The following is a 21,014-nucleotide window of genomic DNA, read 5'->3' on the forward strand; positions in this document are numbered from 1 at the left end:
AGGATGGCTCCGGCCTCAGCCTGATGAGCAGTGTGGACCTCCTGTGCCTCAGCTACACCGTGTTAGCTTTTGAATTTTCACCAGACAAAAATGTGTTGGACTTGCCGTCGTGAATGATCCCAGAGGCTGCCGTGAGGAAGAAGAGGTCTCCCTGGACGCTAGCTCCAGCACGGTTGGGAGGATGCCGTGAATTCCCGGGGAGATGTCGCAGTGGGCCTGTTGTGTTAGGAGATGCCTGTGTTCTCATTTTTACCAGAATTAGGATTCTAGTTCTGTTCATAAGCCAGATGCCATGAAAAGCGTGGTGCCTGCAGAGCATGGCCACACATGAAGGAAACTTGCGGAAAGGTGGGCCTGAGGTCCCGTCAGCAAAAATCCTGCCTTCCGAGTCATTTACGAAACACCTTACTGGGCATCTTCTGTGTCAGGACCCATGGGGTTCTGGGGCCCCAACAGTCCCTGGCAGGGACAGACAACGGACAGAGTGTCGTGCAAGTGGAGGCAGAGGTGCGGGCACAGGAGGTGGGAAGTGCTGTGGTGGGCACCCGGGGCTCAGGGGCCAAGTCCCCTCCAGGGAGGCACAGTGGCCCCGGGCTAAGGAGGCGAGAGAACAGAGCAAACACCAGAGCTCACGTGTGAGTGGGGCAGTAATGAAGGAGCGTGTGAGTTTGGGCTCCCTCAGGAAGTGAGGACAGACAAGTCCGAAGTCCAGACACCTGCGTTTCTGGTGAGTCACATGCCTGAGGTCAGGCTCTGTGGCTCTGAAGAGGGGCGGGGGTGCCTGGGGTCCCAGGGGGCACTGGGCTGGTGATGGTGGGATCAGTTTGGAAATTTTATTCCCAGACTATCAATGATTGGGCACAGAATGGAGTGTGTTGTGATACCAGTGAGGCTTCATTGCTTCTGTGAAGAACGAGTTGGTTGCTCCGTAGCCGGTGCTTGGCTCTGGGCCCTGCTCCCTCCTCACCCAGAGGAGTAAAACTTGGGTGTTGGACTGACCACCTAGTCCATGACCTTGGGTGGGTCACCTTGTCCCCCTGATCCTGGTTCTTCATCTGTGAAAAGGAGACTGTGAGAGTAGCTTCCTCATGGAACTTTTGTCGGGACTAAATGAGTAACTGATGGGACATGTCCAGCATGGCAGAGACAGACCCAGACATGTGAGCTGTCCTGGTTTACTCTTCCTTCATGATAATCTTGGGCCAAGTTTAGTGTGGAGAGCTTGCAAATCAAGAATCTGGGCATTAAAAACAGTCTCGGAACTTTAAGAAGTACATCGCAAATATGTAAAAACGTCAATTGTGGGAAGTTACTCATTTCTTGGTGGCTCTTGATAAATGATGGGTCACATTTTTTATGTTTATTTATACGTGTTCCCGGGTTGTGAGGTTGGATGGCACAATTTTTCTTTGTTGACCTTGGGCTGCTTCCTTTGTCGATAGCACCAAGAAATTGATCCCCTGAAGGGACTTCTCTCTGGAAGCTTAGTTTGATGCTCTATGAATGCGAGGGTTACAAACTTGATTCTTCCCTTTTAATAAACATATATTTCAAAATTCTGTGGTAGAGTAAGATGTCAGAGCCTTAGCCTCAATAATAATTTATCATCCCAGCATGAGTTTTACCTGCTCTCTCTCTCTCTCTGTAAGTATGTATGTATATGTATATATGTGTGTATATATACATATATATATTTGTATATACATATATATGTGTATATATATGTGTGTGTGTATATATACATACATATATATATATATATATAGAGAGAGAGAGAGAGAGAGAGAGAAGAAGAAGAAGAAGAAGAAGAGGAGGGAGAGTGGGGGTGCTCAAAGATTGTCAAACATTGTCCCCTTTCCCTGAAACGTGATTAGTCTACAGCAGTTTAGTTTACATAAGTAGGTTTCTCCACGTGAGGTTTTTGAACACTGGTCTCCTTTTATGTTTAACTGACATATTGTTTGTAAAAACAAAACGTTTGTTCTCCCCTTGCTGTGAAACTTTGCAATCCCTGAAAGCAGACCTCTAGTGTTACAGGTTTCTGTTAGGATCTCAGTGTCCCTTCTGCTAATTTGCTTAGGTATTACCTGATAAGATTGTTGTCTGCACTAGAAATATATCAAATTGCCTCATTTTTACTCTTGGGCTGATCAAGGCTGCTACAGGAAGCTTGGTCGGAAGAGCCTGGAGTTAGGCATTAGCAACTCTGGTTTTGGAGACAACTTTGAGTCCTTCTTAAGGGCGTGGCTTTGGGCAAGTCAACCAATTTTTTTCATGGCTTTATGTCCTTATTTATAAAACAAGAAGGTCACATTGGAAGACTGAATGAAGACTTCATCTGGGTCCCAGACTCTATGGTTCCAAGGTGCTTGAGAGTTACAAGTTTTATTTCATCATTGTATTTTTTTCCCAAATAAAGTTTTCAAGTTTAGATTCAGTTGGATGCTAGTGGACCCAATGTCCAATTAGGGGAGTGGGGTGGCGGGACCTAACTTAAAGAACAATCCAGAAATAAAGGGTATGTTTAAACTCTTACACTTGCTCTTAATAAATCTTTGGAGACTCAAGTCTGAGGATGTTGGTTTCTAAGGGCCCAGCATGCTCTCTGGACTGCTAATCGGATACACTCACTGTTTTTGTCTTGCTTCCTTCTTTTCGATGACAGAAACAGAGTGACCCCTCTTTCTATTTTGGAGGTAAAAAAGAAATTGAGGGATTTCTGTGGGTAAAATATACTATTCTTTTCTTTTTTAAACATTGCTCATCTTTCTTCAATTTTGGTGAGATAGAAACCTACTTCTCAAGAATTATAGGTAACCGTCACTCCCACATTTTCTAACATAATAGTGTTCTTCTTGAGCCTAGTTCTTACAGTTCTTGGTCTCATCTTTAATTGTCTAGAAGAAATTGGAATGCCCCCAGAAAGCCAAGATTGGTGGTAGGGGTGGGAGACGCAGACAATGAGGGTGTGCATTCCGGAAAGCCAAGTGCAGAGCCTCATCCCTTGCCGGTTGGTCCACAGCCTCGGAGTCGGTGTATGTGGTCTCCCTGCAGTCCATGAACTCACAGGGGCAGAGTCAGCCTGTCTACAGGGCTGCCCTAACGAAACGGAAGATTTCAGGTATGTTTCCAAGGACGCACCTGCTCAAGTCATGGTCTGTGTGAATGAGGTCTTGTTTCCAAATGATGCTGGCTAAGTGACAAATTAACTGGGTGTCATTCAGTATGAAGGAAACAACAGGGCTGGCTCGGCCACATTTCAGACAGAAGTGTGTTTCTTTTATACTCAGAGCCCACAGAGTTCTTCCAATGAAGCATATTTCTTTGTGTATTTTGAATGGCTTCTCTGTGTGGCAAATTTGCCGTGATAGAAGCAGCCAATCGTTTGTTCCATTTAAGGATCCAGTCTGATCTAACATCGGTGGCCCTTGGGGTCAGACTGTGAACAGAGAGGAGTAGGAGTAGGTGTGGAGGGGGCGGTGTGCAAGATCTGTACTCATGCTTCATTTCAGCTAAAACCACCGAAACACAGCATTGAGAAGAGGAAGAAAAGGTAGTAGAGGCTATCTCATAGCCTGATCATTGGTCATTTACCAACAGAGGCTTTTTTCCTACGTCCATTCACAGGTGGTTTTTAATATTACTCACATACTAAGAAATTACACATACCTATTCTGGATCCTGTGCCTTAACTTAAAGAGGCAAACCTATAACATGATTATTTTCATGAATTCACAATTTATTTGTGATTTCAATAGTATATTGTGGAATAGACATTCTATTACTATGTATAATACAGTAATAGAATATACTATGTATAATATATGTATTATAATTTTATATCTGTGATGATTATGATTGCTTACACTGTGTAACAGAAGCCTCAAATACACGATGTGGCACTTTTATTTTTCATTATTTGTTGCTATAGAAGAAGTGTCTCCATTGCTTTTCTAACAGGCTAATTATTTCCACCTTCCCCTATTTGTAGCATAAGCCACATCCTTTTGAAACACCATCCCTTAAAGGTGAAAAGAAAAAACAAAATAAACAAAACCCCAAGAGACTAAAAAGCAAAATTGAAACCTCTTAATCTTCATTTATGGTAGAGATTGAACAGAACTTCACGAAGAACAGGCTTCGTGACTATAATGTATTCCACTGGAAATCTGCAACTGAAATCTATTTTATGTCTGAGTGTAGCTCTTAATCTGTCTTGAAACCACATTTTCTAAAATGCGAGGACATGGAACCCAGTGTGATTTGTGCAGTTGTTTGAGCCAGAATTTTGTTTCATGCCATGATCGCCAAGGAAATGCTCTGGCTTGACCTTTTCTCCTCCAAAACTTTTGCTTCCTGTAAAGATTGTGTGATTTCCCAGAAACTTACAGTATGTGTTAAGAAAACACGGAGTTGCTTGGAGAATTGTGGACCAGGGCAAAGCATCCCTTTTGTACTGTGCTATATGTCAGCTGGATTGTGCAGCTTTTCAAGTGAACTGCCCATTTCTTAGACTGTGTGTGAGAAGGACAAGAGTGGAGATTTTAGTTTATCTACATTAAGCATAAACAATTTAAAAATTGTACAGCGTGATTAATGAACCCTGGGGGGCCAGAGGAACTCGGGGCAGAGCCTGTTGTAGAGACAGCCTCTAAGGTTGCCCCTTGTCATTCCAGAAGAGGATGACCTGGATGTGCCTGAAGACATCAACGTCCGGGTCATGTCATCCCAATCTGTGCTTGTAGCCTGGGTGGATCCTGTTTTGGAAAAACAGAAGAAAGTTGTTGCATCAAGGTACTTTTCCTTATTTCTTTGCCTTTAGGTATGAGAGATGTGGTTTTTCTGGTGCTCAAAAGACCTGTGTTTATTTGAATGACTGTATCTTCTGACATACATGGATGATGGCCTCTTCCCATAGCTGAATGATCAACTATTCTCTGGCAGTCCAGCTAGTCTCGAGTGTGGTCACACACTTCCCACAGATCAGATGCTATCATGGCCTCGTGTGTAATGCACACAGGAGGACCTCGCCTCTCACTTGCTCAGAGTTTTATCTTGTGTCTGGAAATTCCCTCGATTCCATCTCTTCCTTTGCCCCATTTGTGTTTTGCTTTGTCTCCTTACGATCTAGTTGTGCAGAGGATGTGGGCCCATCTTAGAAGGAGTCTTCCGTCCCTCCCATTACCCAGGAAAGGTTGGCAGGAGCAAGGATTTTTACACAGAGAGGTGGACATTTGTCAAATGCCTTGCACACTGTAGTTCTTCTTTAGACATTCTTCAGACACTGAATTTCTTAATGTCCAGCTCATTTGTGTATAGCAAAAGACAACTGTTTTGTCTCTTAAGCCACGATGTTATGCTCTTCAGATTTTTATACTGATTTGCAATAGCAGTAGAAGAAAAACCAATCATAAGGTTAAAATAATTTCTATGTTAAAAAAAGCCACTGGTGAACAGCATTTCATGTTACTGGTAGATTAATATAGCCATCAAAATTTTATGTGTTAAATGACTGAATAATTAATATTACCAAGAGAAAGCCAAAGATTTGGTAGCCACCAGGGCACTGTGTATTAATTTTTGAACCTATCTATGACCAGGAAGAGTGAATGTCCTTTTAAAAAAATGAATGGAATTGAATGCTGAGATTATATACATATAATATATGTGTGTGTGTATATATGTATATATATATGTGTGTATATATATATATATATATATATATATACATTATTTGTATTAGATATAGTTTCTGTCACTGTTAGTGAAAGAAAGAAAAAGAAAGAAAGAAAGAAAGAAAGAAAGAAAGAAAAGAAAAGAAAGAAAGAAGAAAGAAAGAAGAGGAAGGAAGGAAGGAAGGAAGGAAGAAAGAAAGAAAGAAAGAAAGAAAGAAAGAAAGAAAGAAATCTGCTTCTTTTGAAGGACCTCAGAAGGGTCTAGTGATTCTCTCCTTAGCCATTTGGCCTCTCCCAATACAAAGTGTTCCTGATTACCACTGGACTTTGATTTCTAACATCTTGATGAAAACAAAAGAGGGCTTCAGTTTTCTTAGCAGGACTCTTATATTAATTGGTGGGCTGTGTCTGAAACTGAAGTCTTCACTTATTAAATATAATGAATGGTCCCTTTTTAATGTTTCACATGCTTTCTACCGCAAAGTGGCTGCAAAGAAAATTTCTTGAAAAAGGAAGAAACTAAGTGGCATTTGCAACTCTCAGAATGTTGAGGATGCCTTCTGCCTGACATTGTTACACCCTGTTTGCCCACACCATTTCTCTCTGTGATAATCACACAGTAGAGCTCCTTTTATAAGCTCCTCTATCCTGCTGTGTTTATTACATAGTTTTGCTCCTTCTCATAATGATAAGTCTACTCAAAACCACACGTTGTCTTTCCTCCTGAAACTATAGATAACTGCTTTGGCATGAAATGGATCTTCTTGTCTTTCTTTTCTGGAGAACCAAGATACCTTGGGCTGTTCCAGTTTTTTAAAAAAAATTTTTTTTAATGTTTATTTATTTTTGAGACAGAGACAGAGCATGAATGGGGGAGGGGCAGAGAGAGAGGGAGACACAGAATTCGAAGCAGGCTCCAGGCTCTGAGCTGTCAGCACAGAGCCTGACACGGGGCTCGAACCTATGAGCCACAACATCATGACCCGAGCCGAAGTCAGACGCTTAACTGACTGAGCCACCCACGTGCCCCTGTTCCAGTTCTTAATATTGCCCTTTCCACACCACACACACACACACACACACACACACACACACACACATTCACACTCACACATCTCTCATAAGGCACTTGCCTGGTCAAAGCTGTCCCCCTTCTGTCTCTTCCCTTCTGAATCTCTGCTCGATCTTTTGATCTGTAAGACACTAATCTCCATCTTTCTTGGCCTACTTTAGACACCTTTCCCTGGAACTTAAGAGTAAATTCTCTGACTTAATAACATAGTCAAAACTTTAGATTTTTCTCCTCTTTGATTTCTCTGCTTACCTCCAGAAGTCATTACTTATGGGGAAGGAAAAATAGCAATGAATCTAGCGTTCAGTTGCAGGGAATTGGTCAGATGGGCGTGTGGCTGCCTTGTGTTTTCTTACAGACAGTACACTGTGCGCTATCGAGAAAAGGGGGAATCAGCAAGGTGGGATCACAAGCAGACCTCGAACAGACGCGTGTTGGTTGAGAACCTGATTCCAGACACCATGTATGAATTCGCAGTCCGTATTTCACAGGGTGAAAGAGACGGCAAATGGAGTACATCTGTCTTCCAGAGAACACCAGAATCTGGTCTGTATTTAAAACAGAGAGAGAGAGAGAGAGAGACCAAGAGAGCGCACAAACGGGGGAGGGGCAGAGAGAGAGGGAGACACAGAGTCCAACACAGGCTCTAGGCTCTGAGCTGTCAGCACAGAGCCCGACTCAGGGCTGGAACCCACAAGCCATGAAATCATGACCTGAGCCAAATTTGGATGCTTAACCGACTGAGCCACCCAGACGCCCCAGCAGAGGCAGTTTTTAAAGTAACATTACTCCGAAATCTTGGAAGTGTTTCTATGTACGAATGCAAAGAAGTTCAGGAACTGTTCCCTTGGATCTGTGTTTTATCCTTCACTGGCCATTTGCATTAGCGTGTTAGTCTGACATGTGGAGCACATTACATCCTAGGATAGAGAATAATTAGGAATCACCACTTCTGCGTGAATGCCCCTGGGTAATGCCTGGCTCTGGAGGGTAGGAGAGACTCTTCCTTCCTAAGGCTGAGGTTGTGTTTGATCCTGGGGGAAAATTTTGCTCTGTATCAATTATTTTTTAAAACTATGTCTTTAAAAGCTTTATGAGAAAGAAGTTTGAACTGGATTTTAGTCTTCTTTATATATTTCAATATTCAGCAATGAGAGGAATTCTGAAATTCTAAAAGCATTTCCCTAGATAAGTCTAAACTCACTACATAAGTTGGTAGCACTGACATAAATCACTGTATTACACTAAGAGTAATGAGAGTGTAGATTTTTCTCTCGTGTATAATAAAAATTAACACAGTATTGCTTCAGTGAAAAATCTATATGTAGGACCACATGTCATATACTTGTTGAATATCCATAAGGGCATTTTTAAACCTTGGGTCCCTGTTCTTTTGTAGCTCCTACAACAGCTCCTGAAAACTTGAACGTCTGGCCAGTCAATGGCAAATCTACAGCTGTCACTGTCGCTTGGGATGCACTGCCTGAGACCGAAGGGAAAGTGAAAGGTAGGCACCTCATTATTTAAGGTGTAAGGTGCACACCGCAGCAAAGTACTCCAAACAGAGATGTGTCCGTTGACTCTGATGAACACCAGTTCTAATAATAGCAGGATCGGTGACTGGAAAGGCAATAGGGAACAGCGTACGCTTGTGGGGCGCTAACCCAATGGACAAGGGTATTTCATGCAGGGTTTTCATTGTCAGGAAGGTCCAGGTTGTCGTGAAGATGACTTTCCATCTTCCCTATCCACAGGGAATTTGGTGCTGCTATCAGGAGGGATGTTTTTGATTGTGTGTGTGTGACAGCATAACCTTTATCCATATAAGCCACACCTTGTGTTTCATGCTAGGGGTCTCTTCATTGTACCAGGAAGATCATGGAACGTAGAAGTGAGTTGGAACCCTGTGGGACCACAAATGTCTTGAATGAGACCATAAATACTTAATGGGTTTGAAAATCAAGTAATGAAATAAAATTAAAAAATGGATTTTTTCCTATTTTTCAGCCTTTTTAATTATTATTATTTTTTTGGTTGAGGAACAATAAACTATGACCTTAGAAAAAAACACAGAAGATGAAAAGAAAATAGAATAAAATATTCACAACTAGTTAAATTTAAAAAATTGTTGACAATGTTAAAGAAAGCACAAATCATTTCTTTTTTCTTTCTTTTTTTTTTTTTTTAATTTATTTGGAGAGAGAGAGCACGAGCGGGATAGGGACAGAGAGAGAGGGAGAGAGAGAGAATCCGAGGCAGGTTCCACACTGTCAGTGCAGAGCCCAATGTAGGGCTCAAACTCACAAACCTAGAGATCATGACCTGAGCTGGAATCAAGAGTCCAACGCTTAACAGACTGAGCCACCCAGGCATCCCACAAATCACTTCTTTTTAATGTAAAAATATTTAAGAACCTTTCGGAAGTCTGTTTGGAGATATTTTAAAAGGCTATATGGAGATTCCCCCCTGACAGTGCCTGTATAAATGCACCCTAAGGGTACGTTTTATTGTTATTTGATTTTAGAAGACAAGTTAAGTCTATGTCCAGAATACTCTGACAAGTTTGTGTAAGCTTAAAGAAATAGAGACAGTTATTGCTAATCTCCTTTGAGGATTTAATTAAAAAACTGAAAAGTTCTCTTGTATACAACTCTAAGTTGTCTTTGTGGACCTGTAAGGTTGTCCGTGGGACAAATAGAAGTTAAGGAAGGTAGATGTGGGGCAGTAGTTTCTAAACTTACTGCTTTCTCACTTTGCAGTTTTTAAAGAATATATTATACTGTTCTTGCTCATTTTTTTTTCCAGTGGAATAAATCAGAAGCAAATGAAGAGAAGAAAGTTGGCCCTTTTAATCATCCTTTTTATGACAGTTTGAGCTTTGGCTGTATTATTGTTGTGATGCTGAAAAGGATTGTGAAAATTGCGTAAATACGTTTTTTGGCTGACTACTTTTGTTAGTTATAAAAAAAAAAGTCAATTGTTCCTCTTTTCATGACTTTATTACCATGCTACTTATTTGTTTTCTTTCCCTCTCCCACATCTTAGTTTATATTTATAGCTCTTTGGCAAATGAAGCTCCCTCGTAGTCAATGAAATATTTTCAGAAATAATAATAGCTACCGAGTTTTTGTGTCCAAAAGAACTCATGTATCTTAACCCTGTTAGGTGGTTTTAATAAAGGTGTGGTGGTGGGACTGAAAATTCATAATTACACTGGGGAATTTATATGTATGAGAAATAGAAAACATAATAGAAGAATATACTTCGACATGGTTACATTTTTTCCAGATGAATTGAATTCATAAAAAAAATCTGTATGACGATATTTTATAGCAGTGGGTTCTTTTAGTTCTTACTTGTGACCACCACAAATGACTAGTTTGCTCATTTTCAAAGAGAAAAGAATGTTTGGGTGTTTTTTTTGTTTTTTGTTTTTTTTTCTGGACAAATGCTACAAAAGTATTTTCGGTTGAAGTTTTTTAATTAACATACTTTTTAAAGATTAGATCTCAGGGAAAAGAAAAGGTCTTCTGTGCTCCTCTACGTAGGATGTAGATAGTATGACAGTCGCTTAGCTTTTCTGTGATTCCAATTATTTTTTGTGGTTAGTGCATCCTCCCATTAATGTGATGAGTTCACTGGGAGGAAAACAGACCTGACAGTTTTTAGTTGAGGGTGGAAATTCTGCTTTAAAACATGGCTTCTTTACGTTATAGTATTTCCACATAAGCATAGAGATATATTAGTTCCTTGGACTGAATTTGCTCTGATTTTCAAAGTTTAAGGACATTACATGTTTGTACGTGTCTATAAATATCACTGATTCAAGATGGAAACATTAGACATCACATAAATCTATGAACTAGCAACTTTTCCCCATAGTATTAAATACTGTGAAATGGCCTTATATTAAGACTGTAATTCCTACAAAGGTGAAATTCTGCTCCAAGTATAGAATTTATCTGGCCTAAGATGCAAATAAAAATAGCTCAAATGAACACACTGAGGCTGTTAAAGGTGGGAGCAATTGAGACTCAGTTCCTACAGTTGTCATTTCTCCCATGGCTGCTTCTACTCAGGGTATATTAATGTGACATAGTAAGTTAGCAAAAAGCACAATGAAGAAAAAGTCCCATCGCAGCGTAAATAGTTTGGGTAAGTTGTATGAAGACTGGCCTCCTGGGTTCCATGTGTTTAATTTGCTAAAAATGGAAAATTGCCTGCTGAACCCTCCATGACCCTGTCTGGTAGCCCGAATGAATGCTAGTTCACCTTCCACTGTCTTTATGCTCCAGCTGCTGACTCGGCGTGCATTGCTGGAGTATTAATTTTAGTAATGCACGTTCTAATTCATCCTGCCCATACAGTCTGTCTGCTGGACACAGGACTGTTTTCAGTTTCCTCCTTCCAACCGTCTGCCAAATCATTTCAGAATACATTCTTTCATACGCCCCGGCTCTCAAACCATTTGGAGCAAAGTCCCTCACCTATCCTGGAGAGACTACTTCTGCCCTAGTGGATGGTCTGCAGCCTGGGGAACGCTATCTTTTCAAAATCCGGGCCGCAAACAGGAGAGGACTGGGGCCTCACTCCAAAGCCTTCATTGTCGCTATGCCAACAAGTAAGCACTGTGTGTCTGTGCCTCTCTCTCTCTCTTCATTACTGCTAACTGTGGTGTGTTACTTTGAATCATGCCCTTGGGTTTAGTGCTGCTCTGTTGATGATTTGGGGGGCTAAATTTGCCTATTGATTTCTCAAATGTCTTTGTTGTTCCTTTAGAAATTAGTCTCCCCGGAGACTAAAATATTATTGATTGCTAGTAACATGAATTGCTATTACAATATTACAATAGCACGAACGTATTAATTATGTGATTAACCTCATATCACTGTATAATTTAGGGCTTGTGATGACAGGAGAAGAACATTTTTGCAGGTGTGATGTGACATTTTTATGTGTTAGCTCTCCTCAATTTCTAAATAGCACTGAAAATTTTTAGTTTATGTTCCATTATTTTGGAGTGCAGCTTTAGTGGGAAGAATTTTAAGTACCTTGTGTGTCTGACCACTCTGAAAATTAATAAAATCCAAAATTGGAGTGAGGCATTTTTGGACTGTATTTTCTTTTCTGTTTCCCCATATTGACACCCGATATCGGTAGCTGTCTCCTTCACTGTGATGTGAGGATGGCTCCACAGTGTATAATATAATATTCAACCATTCTGTGCTGGAAAAAGTGAAATGGATGAGGTTTGCTCCCTCCGGGTCCTCCATTGCCATATGAATTCTCCTTCTCTCCCCGCATCCCTTCCTACATTCAACCCTGCTCTCAAGAAAGGGTAAATTGTAGGGTACGTGTCATATAATGTTTTGCCTACACGAGGAGCCTTTTTAGGTTAGGCCTTATTTTGAGATTGCAAACATATCTATTATTAAAGGGATTTTAAGTAAGAAGGAGGAAGCAAGTACCTGCATGTTAGGGGCGGGGAATAGGGAACACTTTGTAATGTCTCAAAAATTACAAATTTGTTGCTCACCCTCCCCCTGCACATCACACACAGCACATCCCCATTTGGTCTTGAGTGTAGATCATTCAACATTTTGTACCAAGCTTATGTGTATTTCTTGCCTACATCGCTAAGAGTGGCTGTAATACATCTGTAATATCCTGACAGTTATGTTAAGAAAATCCTACATAAGATTTTGCATTGCCAAAATCAATGGATTACTTGAAAGTACTCCTTTCAAAATGCCTGCAATAATAAGCTGTGACATAACTTGATTCAATTTCTAGAAATGTAATACAATTTGCTAGGACTACTGTATCTTTACTTAAAACAAAAGAGGTGTTTAGGAGAGATTGCCATAATGTGGAAAATGTGTCCAATGTCTAAAGAATGAGAAATTATAATGACTAATTATAAATGCCTTCACACGGCCATGTTAAATACTCACCGCATGTGGCACAGCTTTCAAATCTTTTTTGACGGCAAAATCTTTGAAATCTATTATAGCTGGTTCTGGCGTGTCCGATGTGCAGAAAACCCACGCAGAGGATAACTGGAAGCCTGAAAAGCCGGAGATGTCTCCCAAAGCTCCCACTTCCTCAAAACACACTCATTTGCCTGTTTCTCCCCGAGGCAGAAATGTCAAGAACCCTCTTCTTGACTTGAAGAACAAAATATTGGCTAACGGTGGGGTGCCCAGGAAACCCCAGGTTCACTCCAAGAAGACTGAAGTTTTAGATCTTCAGTCGACAGAAATCACCGGCGAGGAGGAGCTGGATTCTCGGGGAGACCCACCAACCGCGTCCTCAGAGACTCAAGACCAGAAGCCACAGCAGAGGCCACCTAGTAGATCTGTCCCCCCAGCCCTTGCTCCTGGAAGGACTCCAGCCAGAGCTCACACACTAGCGCTGCCCCGAAAGGAAAGTGTAGACAGGGCTCCCTACCCTCGTCCAGGGGCCTCCCCTTCCGCGCCAGCCTCGTCTGCACCCCACACACCCACTGAGGGCAGCCCTCACCGCCCTTCAGGGGGGCCCTTCCCCAAGCTGCCCTCCAGCTCTGCTGACAATGACTCGGTGGGCCAAGAGGAGGAAGAGCCAGCCGCAGGCTCCCAGGCCCCCAAGGACACCGCTTCCCAGCGGCCGCCTCCCAAGAGCCCCACCCACGCTCGGCCAGCCGTGTGGCCCAGCCGCCAGGCCCCCTCCAGCGCCCTGCGGGACAGGAGCCCTGCGCACCACGGCACAAAACCAGCCTTGCCCTCTCGGAGGGCACCCCATTTGGGGGATAGGGAGGAAAATTCAGATGCTTCAGTCCCACCCTCCAAACTTTCTCCTCCCCAGGGAGGGTCATCTCGGGTTTTGCCTCCTGAACCACACCCCGGAGCTCCACTGTCCAGGGGCTGGAAGGCTGGGCACGACACCCCAGGTACCAAGTCCAGTGCGCCATCACAGTCCAAGTCGTCCTCGTCTTCTGGTGTCTCCTCAAGGACACAGGCCTCTGAAGGAGGAGATGCCTCTGATGGTGCTGGTGACAATGATACAGAAGAGAAAGGCAGGCAGGCTGAGGCCACGGCTCCCACGTCCCGGGCCCGGCTGCCAGCGGGTCCGCCTGTCTCTGGACATTTCAGTTTGTTCAGAAACAAGCCGTTTGCTGCCCACACGAGATATCCGAGCCGGTTTGGCAGCGGCCGAGGACTCCGGCTGCATCCCTCCAGCTCCCCACCGTCCACCGTGTCCCCCCGAGTTCACTCCAGGGTGAATTCTCAGTCAGCTGCTGACCATACGCCCGGCTCGAGTATCCACAGAGACGGCGCGGAGAGTGAAGCAGAAGACGAGAAGCCGCTTCCCGCCACCGTGGTACACGACCACGTGTCCTCCTCCTCCAGGCAGCCTTCCTCCCTGGGTGTGGATCACCTCAGAAGAAGCCCGCAGAGAGGGGTGAGCGCTCAGCGGAAAGAGCCCCTGGCTGAGAACCCCAAGTCCGCGGGCACTGTGGCAGGTGCCCATCCTCAGGGCAAAGCCCTGCCCCCCAAGGCGCAGGATGTTCAGCAGAGCACAGAAGTGGCTGTGGAGCGCGGCTACCCCAAAGCGCAACTGGCCCCCGCTCGGCGGTCACAGCACCACCCCGGGGCCAGCGTGCCTTCCTCCGAGGTCTCCGTGGCGCAGCCACAGCCCCGTGGTCCCCAGAACAAGGAGATGGGGCGTCTGCCGGCCAACCCCCAGCCCGAGCGTCCCCACCCCGCGGCGCAGGAAAGCGCCTCTTTCTCGGACCCCTACGCGGCCAGAGACAGTCAGTCCCCTCACACGGCCAACTCCCGAGGGGTGCTCCCCACGTCTCCCCACAATCGCAACGAGGATTCCGAGGGCCGATCTGGCGGAACCCCCCACGACGGCGCAGAAGCAGCGGCCCGGGCCAGGGAGGCCACCGCGTCCCTTCCCAAGCACAGCCAGCTGGAGGCTCAGGCAGGAGGCACGGGCGACAGTCACCTCCGCAGACCCCCGGTCTCCCCGCAGAGGCCCGGCAGCCCCCGCCCCCACCCCCTCGCCCGCCCCAGGGGCCCGGGCCGGTTGGGGCCCCAGGCTGTGGGGAAGAAGGACCCAGCCTCCCCGTCCAAACGCCAGCCCCTGCCGTCTAAATCTCAGCAGTCCGTCTCGGCAGAGGAGGACGACGAAGACGCGATGTTTTTTAAAGGAGCAAAGGACAAGGACCCTCTGTCTTCCTCTGTTCTAAAGTGGCCCTCCTCCTCCAGCCCCAGGGGCGGCAAATACGCAGATGGGAACAGCGCTAAGGACAAGACTGAGCCCCTCGTTGTGCCCGCGCCTCCCAGGGTGAGCTCCCCCCAGGACGAGAACGACACTCCAGTGCAGCGTCATCCCCCTCCAGGCAGCCCCCCGAGAGCCCCACACCTCCCGCCCCGACCCCCCCACCGCAGCCCGGCCACCGCAGGCCCCACCGCCCGGGTGCGATTCACCACCCGCGCCCCTCCGGCCTATAGTGCCACCACCCCCATGCTCTCCTTGCGCCAGCGCATGATGAACTCCAGGTTCCGGAACCCTCTGGCCCGCCAGCCCTTGAGGTCCCCTACCAGGCCAGGTAATGTGCTTTTAACTGAACATTCTCATTGTGGCTCTCAGTAGCGTTCCTAGCAATTCTTGAGAGGCTTTCATTTTACCTTACTGAGTGTCCACTGTGCCCCCGCACCGTGCTAAGGGCTTTGCAGACAGAACGTGATTTCTTAACCTTGCTTCTTGCCTTGTTTCTCCTGGTTTTCGGATGAGGAAGCTAGGGCTCCGGGATCTGAGTGGTTTGCCCGAGGTCAGACAGCTTCCCATCCCAGACGTGGATTCTGCCCCCCCCCCCAACCCCACCCCTGCCGTTCCTCTGTCACATGCTGCCTCTTTGAATTCCTGAACATATGCTCTTAATCCGTGAAAATGTGTCACGGTCCTGATGCCAGACTCGGGTTCCTGTGTTGTAGGTTATTTTTAGTCCTTCACCTGCCAGGGTAGATTTAAAGAATCCACAGTAAGGAATTGGGTACCTGTGTAGGCTTGATCTCGTTCTTGTTGATTCTCAACTTAACACACCCTGGGACAGACTCCGATGTGTCGCTTCGACTTTGCAGTCAGTGAATGTTGTTTAAAACTTCCAGGGGAAAAAAAATGCATGTTAAGGATGATTGTCACACAGAGGAGTAACAGGCAGATGTGTGACTTACATTGAGGGCAGAATGTAGACAGCTATGAATTAGAGTCTGCGTGGACCCCAGGGCAGAATCCTTGCTTGGAATTTGGGCATGATGGAAGATTCTTGAAAGAATGTATTAGTGTTTGTTAGTCTGTGCTATGTATTGTTAGTTTGGCCCACTGTAAAGACATAGAACAATGCACCATGTAGAGGTCAGTTTTCTATTAAAATGGACTATTTTAAGCAATTCTAAGACCTTGATAATAGATGTGAAATCCACATTCCCTGGTGGATAGCAGAATTTCCATAAATATTTAATTTTCATTAACTATTTGAGCAAGAAAAATAAGTCTCTGACCTGCAAATAGTTGTCAGAAAGCCCAAGCACTTTGTGCTGTGGGTGGGGCTGGGCCAGAGCGCTCCCAGCGCGGACCTTGCACTAACTGTAGCTGATCAGAAATGCCCAGAGATGAAGAGGAAGGGCAGGTGCTAAGGGCAGACAGGAGCAACGGAAGGGGCCGCTAACTGAACCTTCTGTTTTCTCTCTGCGCTAACACTTCTCAAGCAGCGCCGAAGACGTGAGCAAGCTTCGAGTCAGCCCCGAGCGTTCACACTTGGCGACTGATGAGTGGACCTGATTCAGCTAGAAATAGTTGTTGGGTTTAGTATAATCTGAGAAGAGCAGGACAGCATCTAGTCTATTTTAGAGGTAGTGTTCTCCATCCTTCCAACTCTCCCTCTGTCTTCCAACTGGCTAAAATAATGCTATAGCCATTACTGTCTTAAGCTTTATCTAGAAAATTTACTTACTCTGGACTGTCACCTTTCCCCAATATTGTCAGAAAACTGTGACTTTTCTTACTGTACTTTTAATAGACATTCATACTGGGTATTTGGAAGTCACAATTTAAGACTGGCATCTAATATGTATAAGCTATTGGCTTAAAATCCTGTTTCGTATTTCTTTTAGAAATGGTATGTTACTACTTAGAGTTTGGTATGAAACAAACTTGACAGGAGTGTTGAATTTACCAGATTTTTTGTTTTTGTTTTTGCTGTATTTTTTCTTTCTTTGTTTCTTTCTTCCGTGCCATGTAGGTTATAATGGCAGACCAAATGTAGAAGCAAAAATACTTCCTGGTAGTAATGGAAAGCCAAGTGGACAAAGAATTATCAATGGCCCTCAAGGAACAAAGTGGGTAGGGTAAACTTCTTTACACATACCAGTTATTTTCATGCTGTTGGGAGGAGAAAATGGTGGGCATTTTGCAACAATAAACGAAATGGTCTTTCGTTTTTCTTCTCTAGTTGTAACCACTCAATGTCAGTATACATGCGTGTTGTTTCTTCCAGTGCTCAGAAAGATCTTCATTCCCCTCAATCACTAATGTGCTTTCTTCGCATGGCCAATAAAATAAAAGGGGCCTTTATTTCCTGTTTGCTTTGACGGGTTAGGAAAATCACACAGATGTATGTTCCAACTGCATGCTAGTGCTTAGCCTCTCAAATGGGCTTCTTCTGCTTCACCTCTGATAGCTTTATTGTTATTGTTTTTATTACTTGATTAACTAGTATACACATGTTTTCCCTGTAAATTGTCTCAAATCCTTTGCAAACGAAAGCAGGGTAAAAACAAATGAGCAAATCAAAACCTACTGAATCAAACAGGCAGTTTTTAACAGATCACCTTTTGAATTTTCCAATAATTGTTGTTTGACTGAAATAAAAAATATTATTAGTATTTTACATATGCTTAAGCTTTAATGACTTTCACTTCCTGAGGTTAAGATAAATGCTAGAGATTTCTTGGCAGGTTAGAGGGTAATGGGGAGAACACTTTACAAAGTCCCAGGATTTAAAATGTTTTTCATTTTTCATTATTCATTATGCAATTATTCATAGTTTGACTGGGAATTCCTGGTCAAAACTTCCCCTTTATGACAGTAAGGTGTAAGAAAACATATTGAGAGACTTCATAAAAGTTTTAGTCACAGGTAAAAGATACATTTAATCATTTCTCAAAGGAACAGGAATTTATAAAGGAAGAATGTATATTAAAGCAAAATGTCATCGTAAATGATTTTTGCAAAACTTTTTTTTTTAAGTTTATTTATTTATTTTGAGATAGAGAGATAGGGAGGGAGGGAGGGAGAGAATGAACAGGGGAGAGGCAGAGAGAGAGAGAGAGACAGACAGAGAGAGACAGAGAATCCCAAGCAGGCTCCAGACTGTCAGCGCAGAGCCTGACATGGGACTCAGACTCACAAATGTTGAGATCATGACCTGAGCTGAAATCAAGAGCTGGATGCTTAACTGACTGAGCACCCCTCATTGTAAACAATTTTGCATAGAAATGGTATGGAGTCGAGTTCAAAAGTAGGGTTTATATAAATGAGTTTTAATTACCAAGACAGCACCCAACAAAGTGGCTTCCTCCCGTGGCCTGCTGTGCAGTCATGGTTCTCAGACATCATGGGACTTGTCAGTTAAGGTCTGGGGTAGGGCTAGGTAATTAGCATATCGGACAGTTTCCCAGCTGACGCTGAGGCTGCCGGTCCAGGCCACACTTGGAGAACCACCAGTGTATATAGCATGAGCTTGTTTCTTAACAGGGATGGTAATAGCTTCCCCTCGCCCCAATTTTATGATTCCTTAGAATATGAAGTTTTTGCATGCATTCTATATTAGGCAATTTAATTACAAATTAATTTGTTTGTTATAGCAACTTCGATGTTTAACATTAACAGCCTGATGGAAACATTTCCTATTTTTAATACACCAGCAATACATGGTCATGGCTGGAAGTTAAAACAATTCAGAAATCTATGAAACAGATATATTTTAGGCTAATAAATACCCCAAACTACACCTCAGAGAAAACCATTAATAACAGTTTGGGGTATGTCCGTCCAGATTATTTTTCCCTGCAGTTTTAAGCTTATATACACACATGGATATATTTTTATTTCTGCAAAATAGGCAGTCCTGTAATCTGAGTCTGTAGCAGTTGATGTCAATATATGCAGAATTGCCAAATCTGTATCATGGGCTGCTAGCTGCTTCCACTGATGAACACTTAAGTTGTCTCCTGCTTTTCAGCATTACACACAGCATATACTAAATGGTAGCAGCATTTTGCACATGTTTTGCGTATTTGAGAAACTTAAAACAATTTACATATTCTATGGGTAAACAATAATGTGACATTTACACTTCATTCTTAAACCTTGCAAATGATGTGGACAAAAATAATGTTTCCTACTCACATTATGGTCTCCTTCTGTGGAGGCTTCATGCATATGTTTGTGCAGTTGGATTAATGCTCAGTATATTCTTTAATCTGTGTCATGGGTTTAGGTCGTGGATCTCGACCGTGGGTTAGTATTAAATGAAGAGGGAAGGTACCTCCAAGATTCACAAGGAACTCCTCTTCGGATTAAACTGGGAGGAGATGGTCGCACCATTGTGGGTAAGTGACAGTGGTTTTTTGGCCACAAAAATGTTCTGAATTAGCTGTAGAATAACAATCCCCTCCCCATTTGTGATGGGGTCCCTTGGTCCAGTTATGTTTAGCCATGTGGAAAGGAGTGCCCCACAGGGGCAGAACGTAGCTTTTCCCCTGATACAAGTGTAGTTATACCCTTGCTTCAGATCCCAACCTCCAGAAAAGGTGGTGCTCGACTTTGTTCTTGAAATAGGGCAGCCTAGAGCAACAGGAGGCAGCAAACCATGGCACGAAGACCAAGCCCTGCCTGCTGCCTGCTTTTGTAATGCCTGTGAGGTCAAACGCGTTTTTGCACTTTTAAATGATTGGAAAAAAAAATCAAAGAATAATATTTGTGAAGTGAAAATTATTTGAAATTTATAGAAACACTCCTTTGTGTACTCTCTATGCTTTTTTTTTTAAGTTTATTTATTTTGAGAGAGAGAGAGAGAGAGCGAGTGCTCACAAGTAGAGGAGAGGCAGAGAGAGAGAGAGAGAGAGAGAGAGAGAGAGAGAGAGAGAGAGGGAGAGAGAGAGAGAGAGAATCCCAAGCAGGCTCTATACTGTCAGCACAAAGCCTGATGCGGGGCTCAAACTCACTGACCTTGAGATCATGACCTGAGCCGAGATCAAGAGTCAGATGCTTAACCAACTGAACCACCCAGGTGCCCCAAAGTTTCATGGCAGAGTTGAGTAGCTGCACCATAAAGCTTAAAATATCTGGCCCTCCTTCTTCTCTGGCCCTTTGAAGAGTGAGTTTTCCAACCCTGGTACAATGTAACACTTTTCCTCCCAAGGCTTAGGAATCGGGAGGAGGAAAGAATTACTTTCCTTACCAGAGACTAAGAGTTATTTCAAGGTAATCGGGCATATCGATGAAGTATTTACATATTTATATAAGGTAACACAGAGTAATGGGCAATATAATAAGCCCAGAAATCTCTGGATAATGGCAGACATTGCTACCTCTGTTGAATATTCTTTTATTCCTTCCTTTGCTTTTTACTGTTTAAAATACACAAATACGTAAATTTGAGAAGACACTCTGTGTTTATTTTTTACTTCCTCTGGATTATTTCATCTTGTTGCATGGTTTGGTTCGGTTTTGTTTCAGATCTGGGAGGGACGCCTGTGGTGAGCCCTGATGGCCTTCCCCTCTTTGGGCAGGGGCGGCATGGCAAACCTCTGGCCAGTGCCCAGGATAAACCCATTCTGAGTCTTGGAGGGAAGCCCCTGGTGGGCTTGGAGGTTGTGAAAACAACCACCCGTGCCCCCACCACAACCACACCGCCCACCACGACAACCCCAAGACCCACGACCACCACCACCCGCCGCACGACCACCACCACACGTCCAACGACCACGATTCGAACCACTACGCAGACAACCACCACCCCTGAACCCACCACCCCTGTTCCCACCTGTCCCCCTGGGACCCTGGAGCGGCACGATGAAGATGGCAACCTCATAATGGGCTCCAGCGGGGTCCCAGAGTGCCACCCCGAAGAAGGTAACGGCCTTCGTTGTAACGGTGGCCCACGTAACTAGCATGCTGCGTTTGAGAGTAGAGTCACAGAGGCTGCAGGGAGGGGT

At 44.1% G+C, this 21,014-nt stretch overlaps 1 protein-coding gene across 1 annotated transcript in view; it reads left to right on the plus strand.

The window, feature by feature from the left end:
- Positions 1–21,014, plus strand: part of FNDC1 (fibronectin type III domain containing 1) — a 106,593-nt gene that overhangs the window by 48,007 nt on the left and 37,572 nt on the right. The window contains exons 6-14 of the mRNA XM_049654526.1: positions 3,023–3,121; positions 4,677–4,794; positions 7,106–7,293; positions 8,147–8,254; positions 11,180–11,368; positions 12,761–15,343; positions 17,036–17,136; positions 19,295–19,406; positions 20,536–20,931. Of these exons, the coding sequence (XP_049510483.1) occupies positions 3,023–3,121; positions 4,677–4,794; positions 7,106–7,293; positions 8,147–8,254; positions 11,180–11,368; positions 12,761–15,343; positions 17,036–17,136; positions 19,295–19,406; positions 20,536–20,931 (3,894 nt within the window). The remainder of the gene's footprint in view (positions 1–3,022; positions 3,122–4,676; positions 4,795–7,105; positions 7,294–8,146; positions 8,255–11,179; positions 11,369–12,760; positions 15,344–17,035; positions 17,137–19,294; positions 19,407–20,535; positions 20,932–21,014) is intronic.

The sequence above is a fragment of the Panthera uncia genome (assembly GCF_023721935.1).
Source record: "Panthera uncia isolate 11264 chromosome B2 unlocalized genomic scaffold, Puncia_PCG_1.0 HiC_scaffold_24, whole genome shotgun sequence".
Lineage (NCBI taxonomy): Eukaryota > Metazoa > Chordata > Mammalia > Carnivora > Felidae > Panthera > Panthera uncia.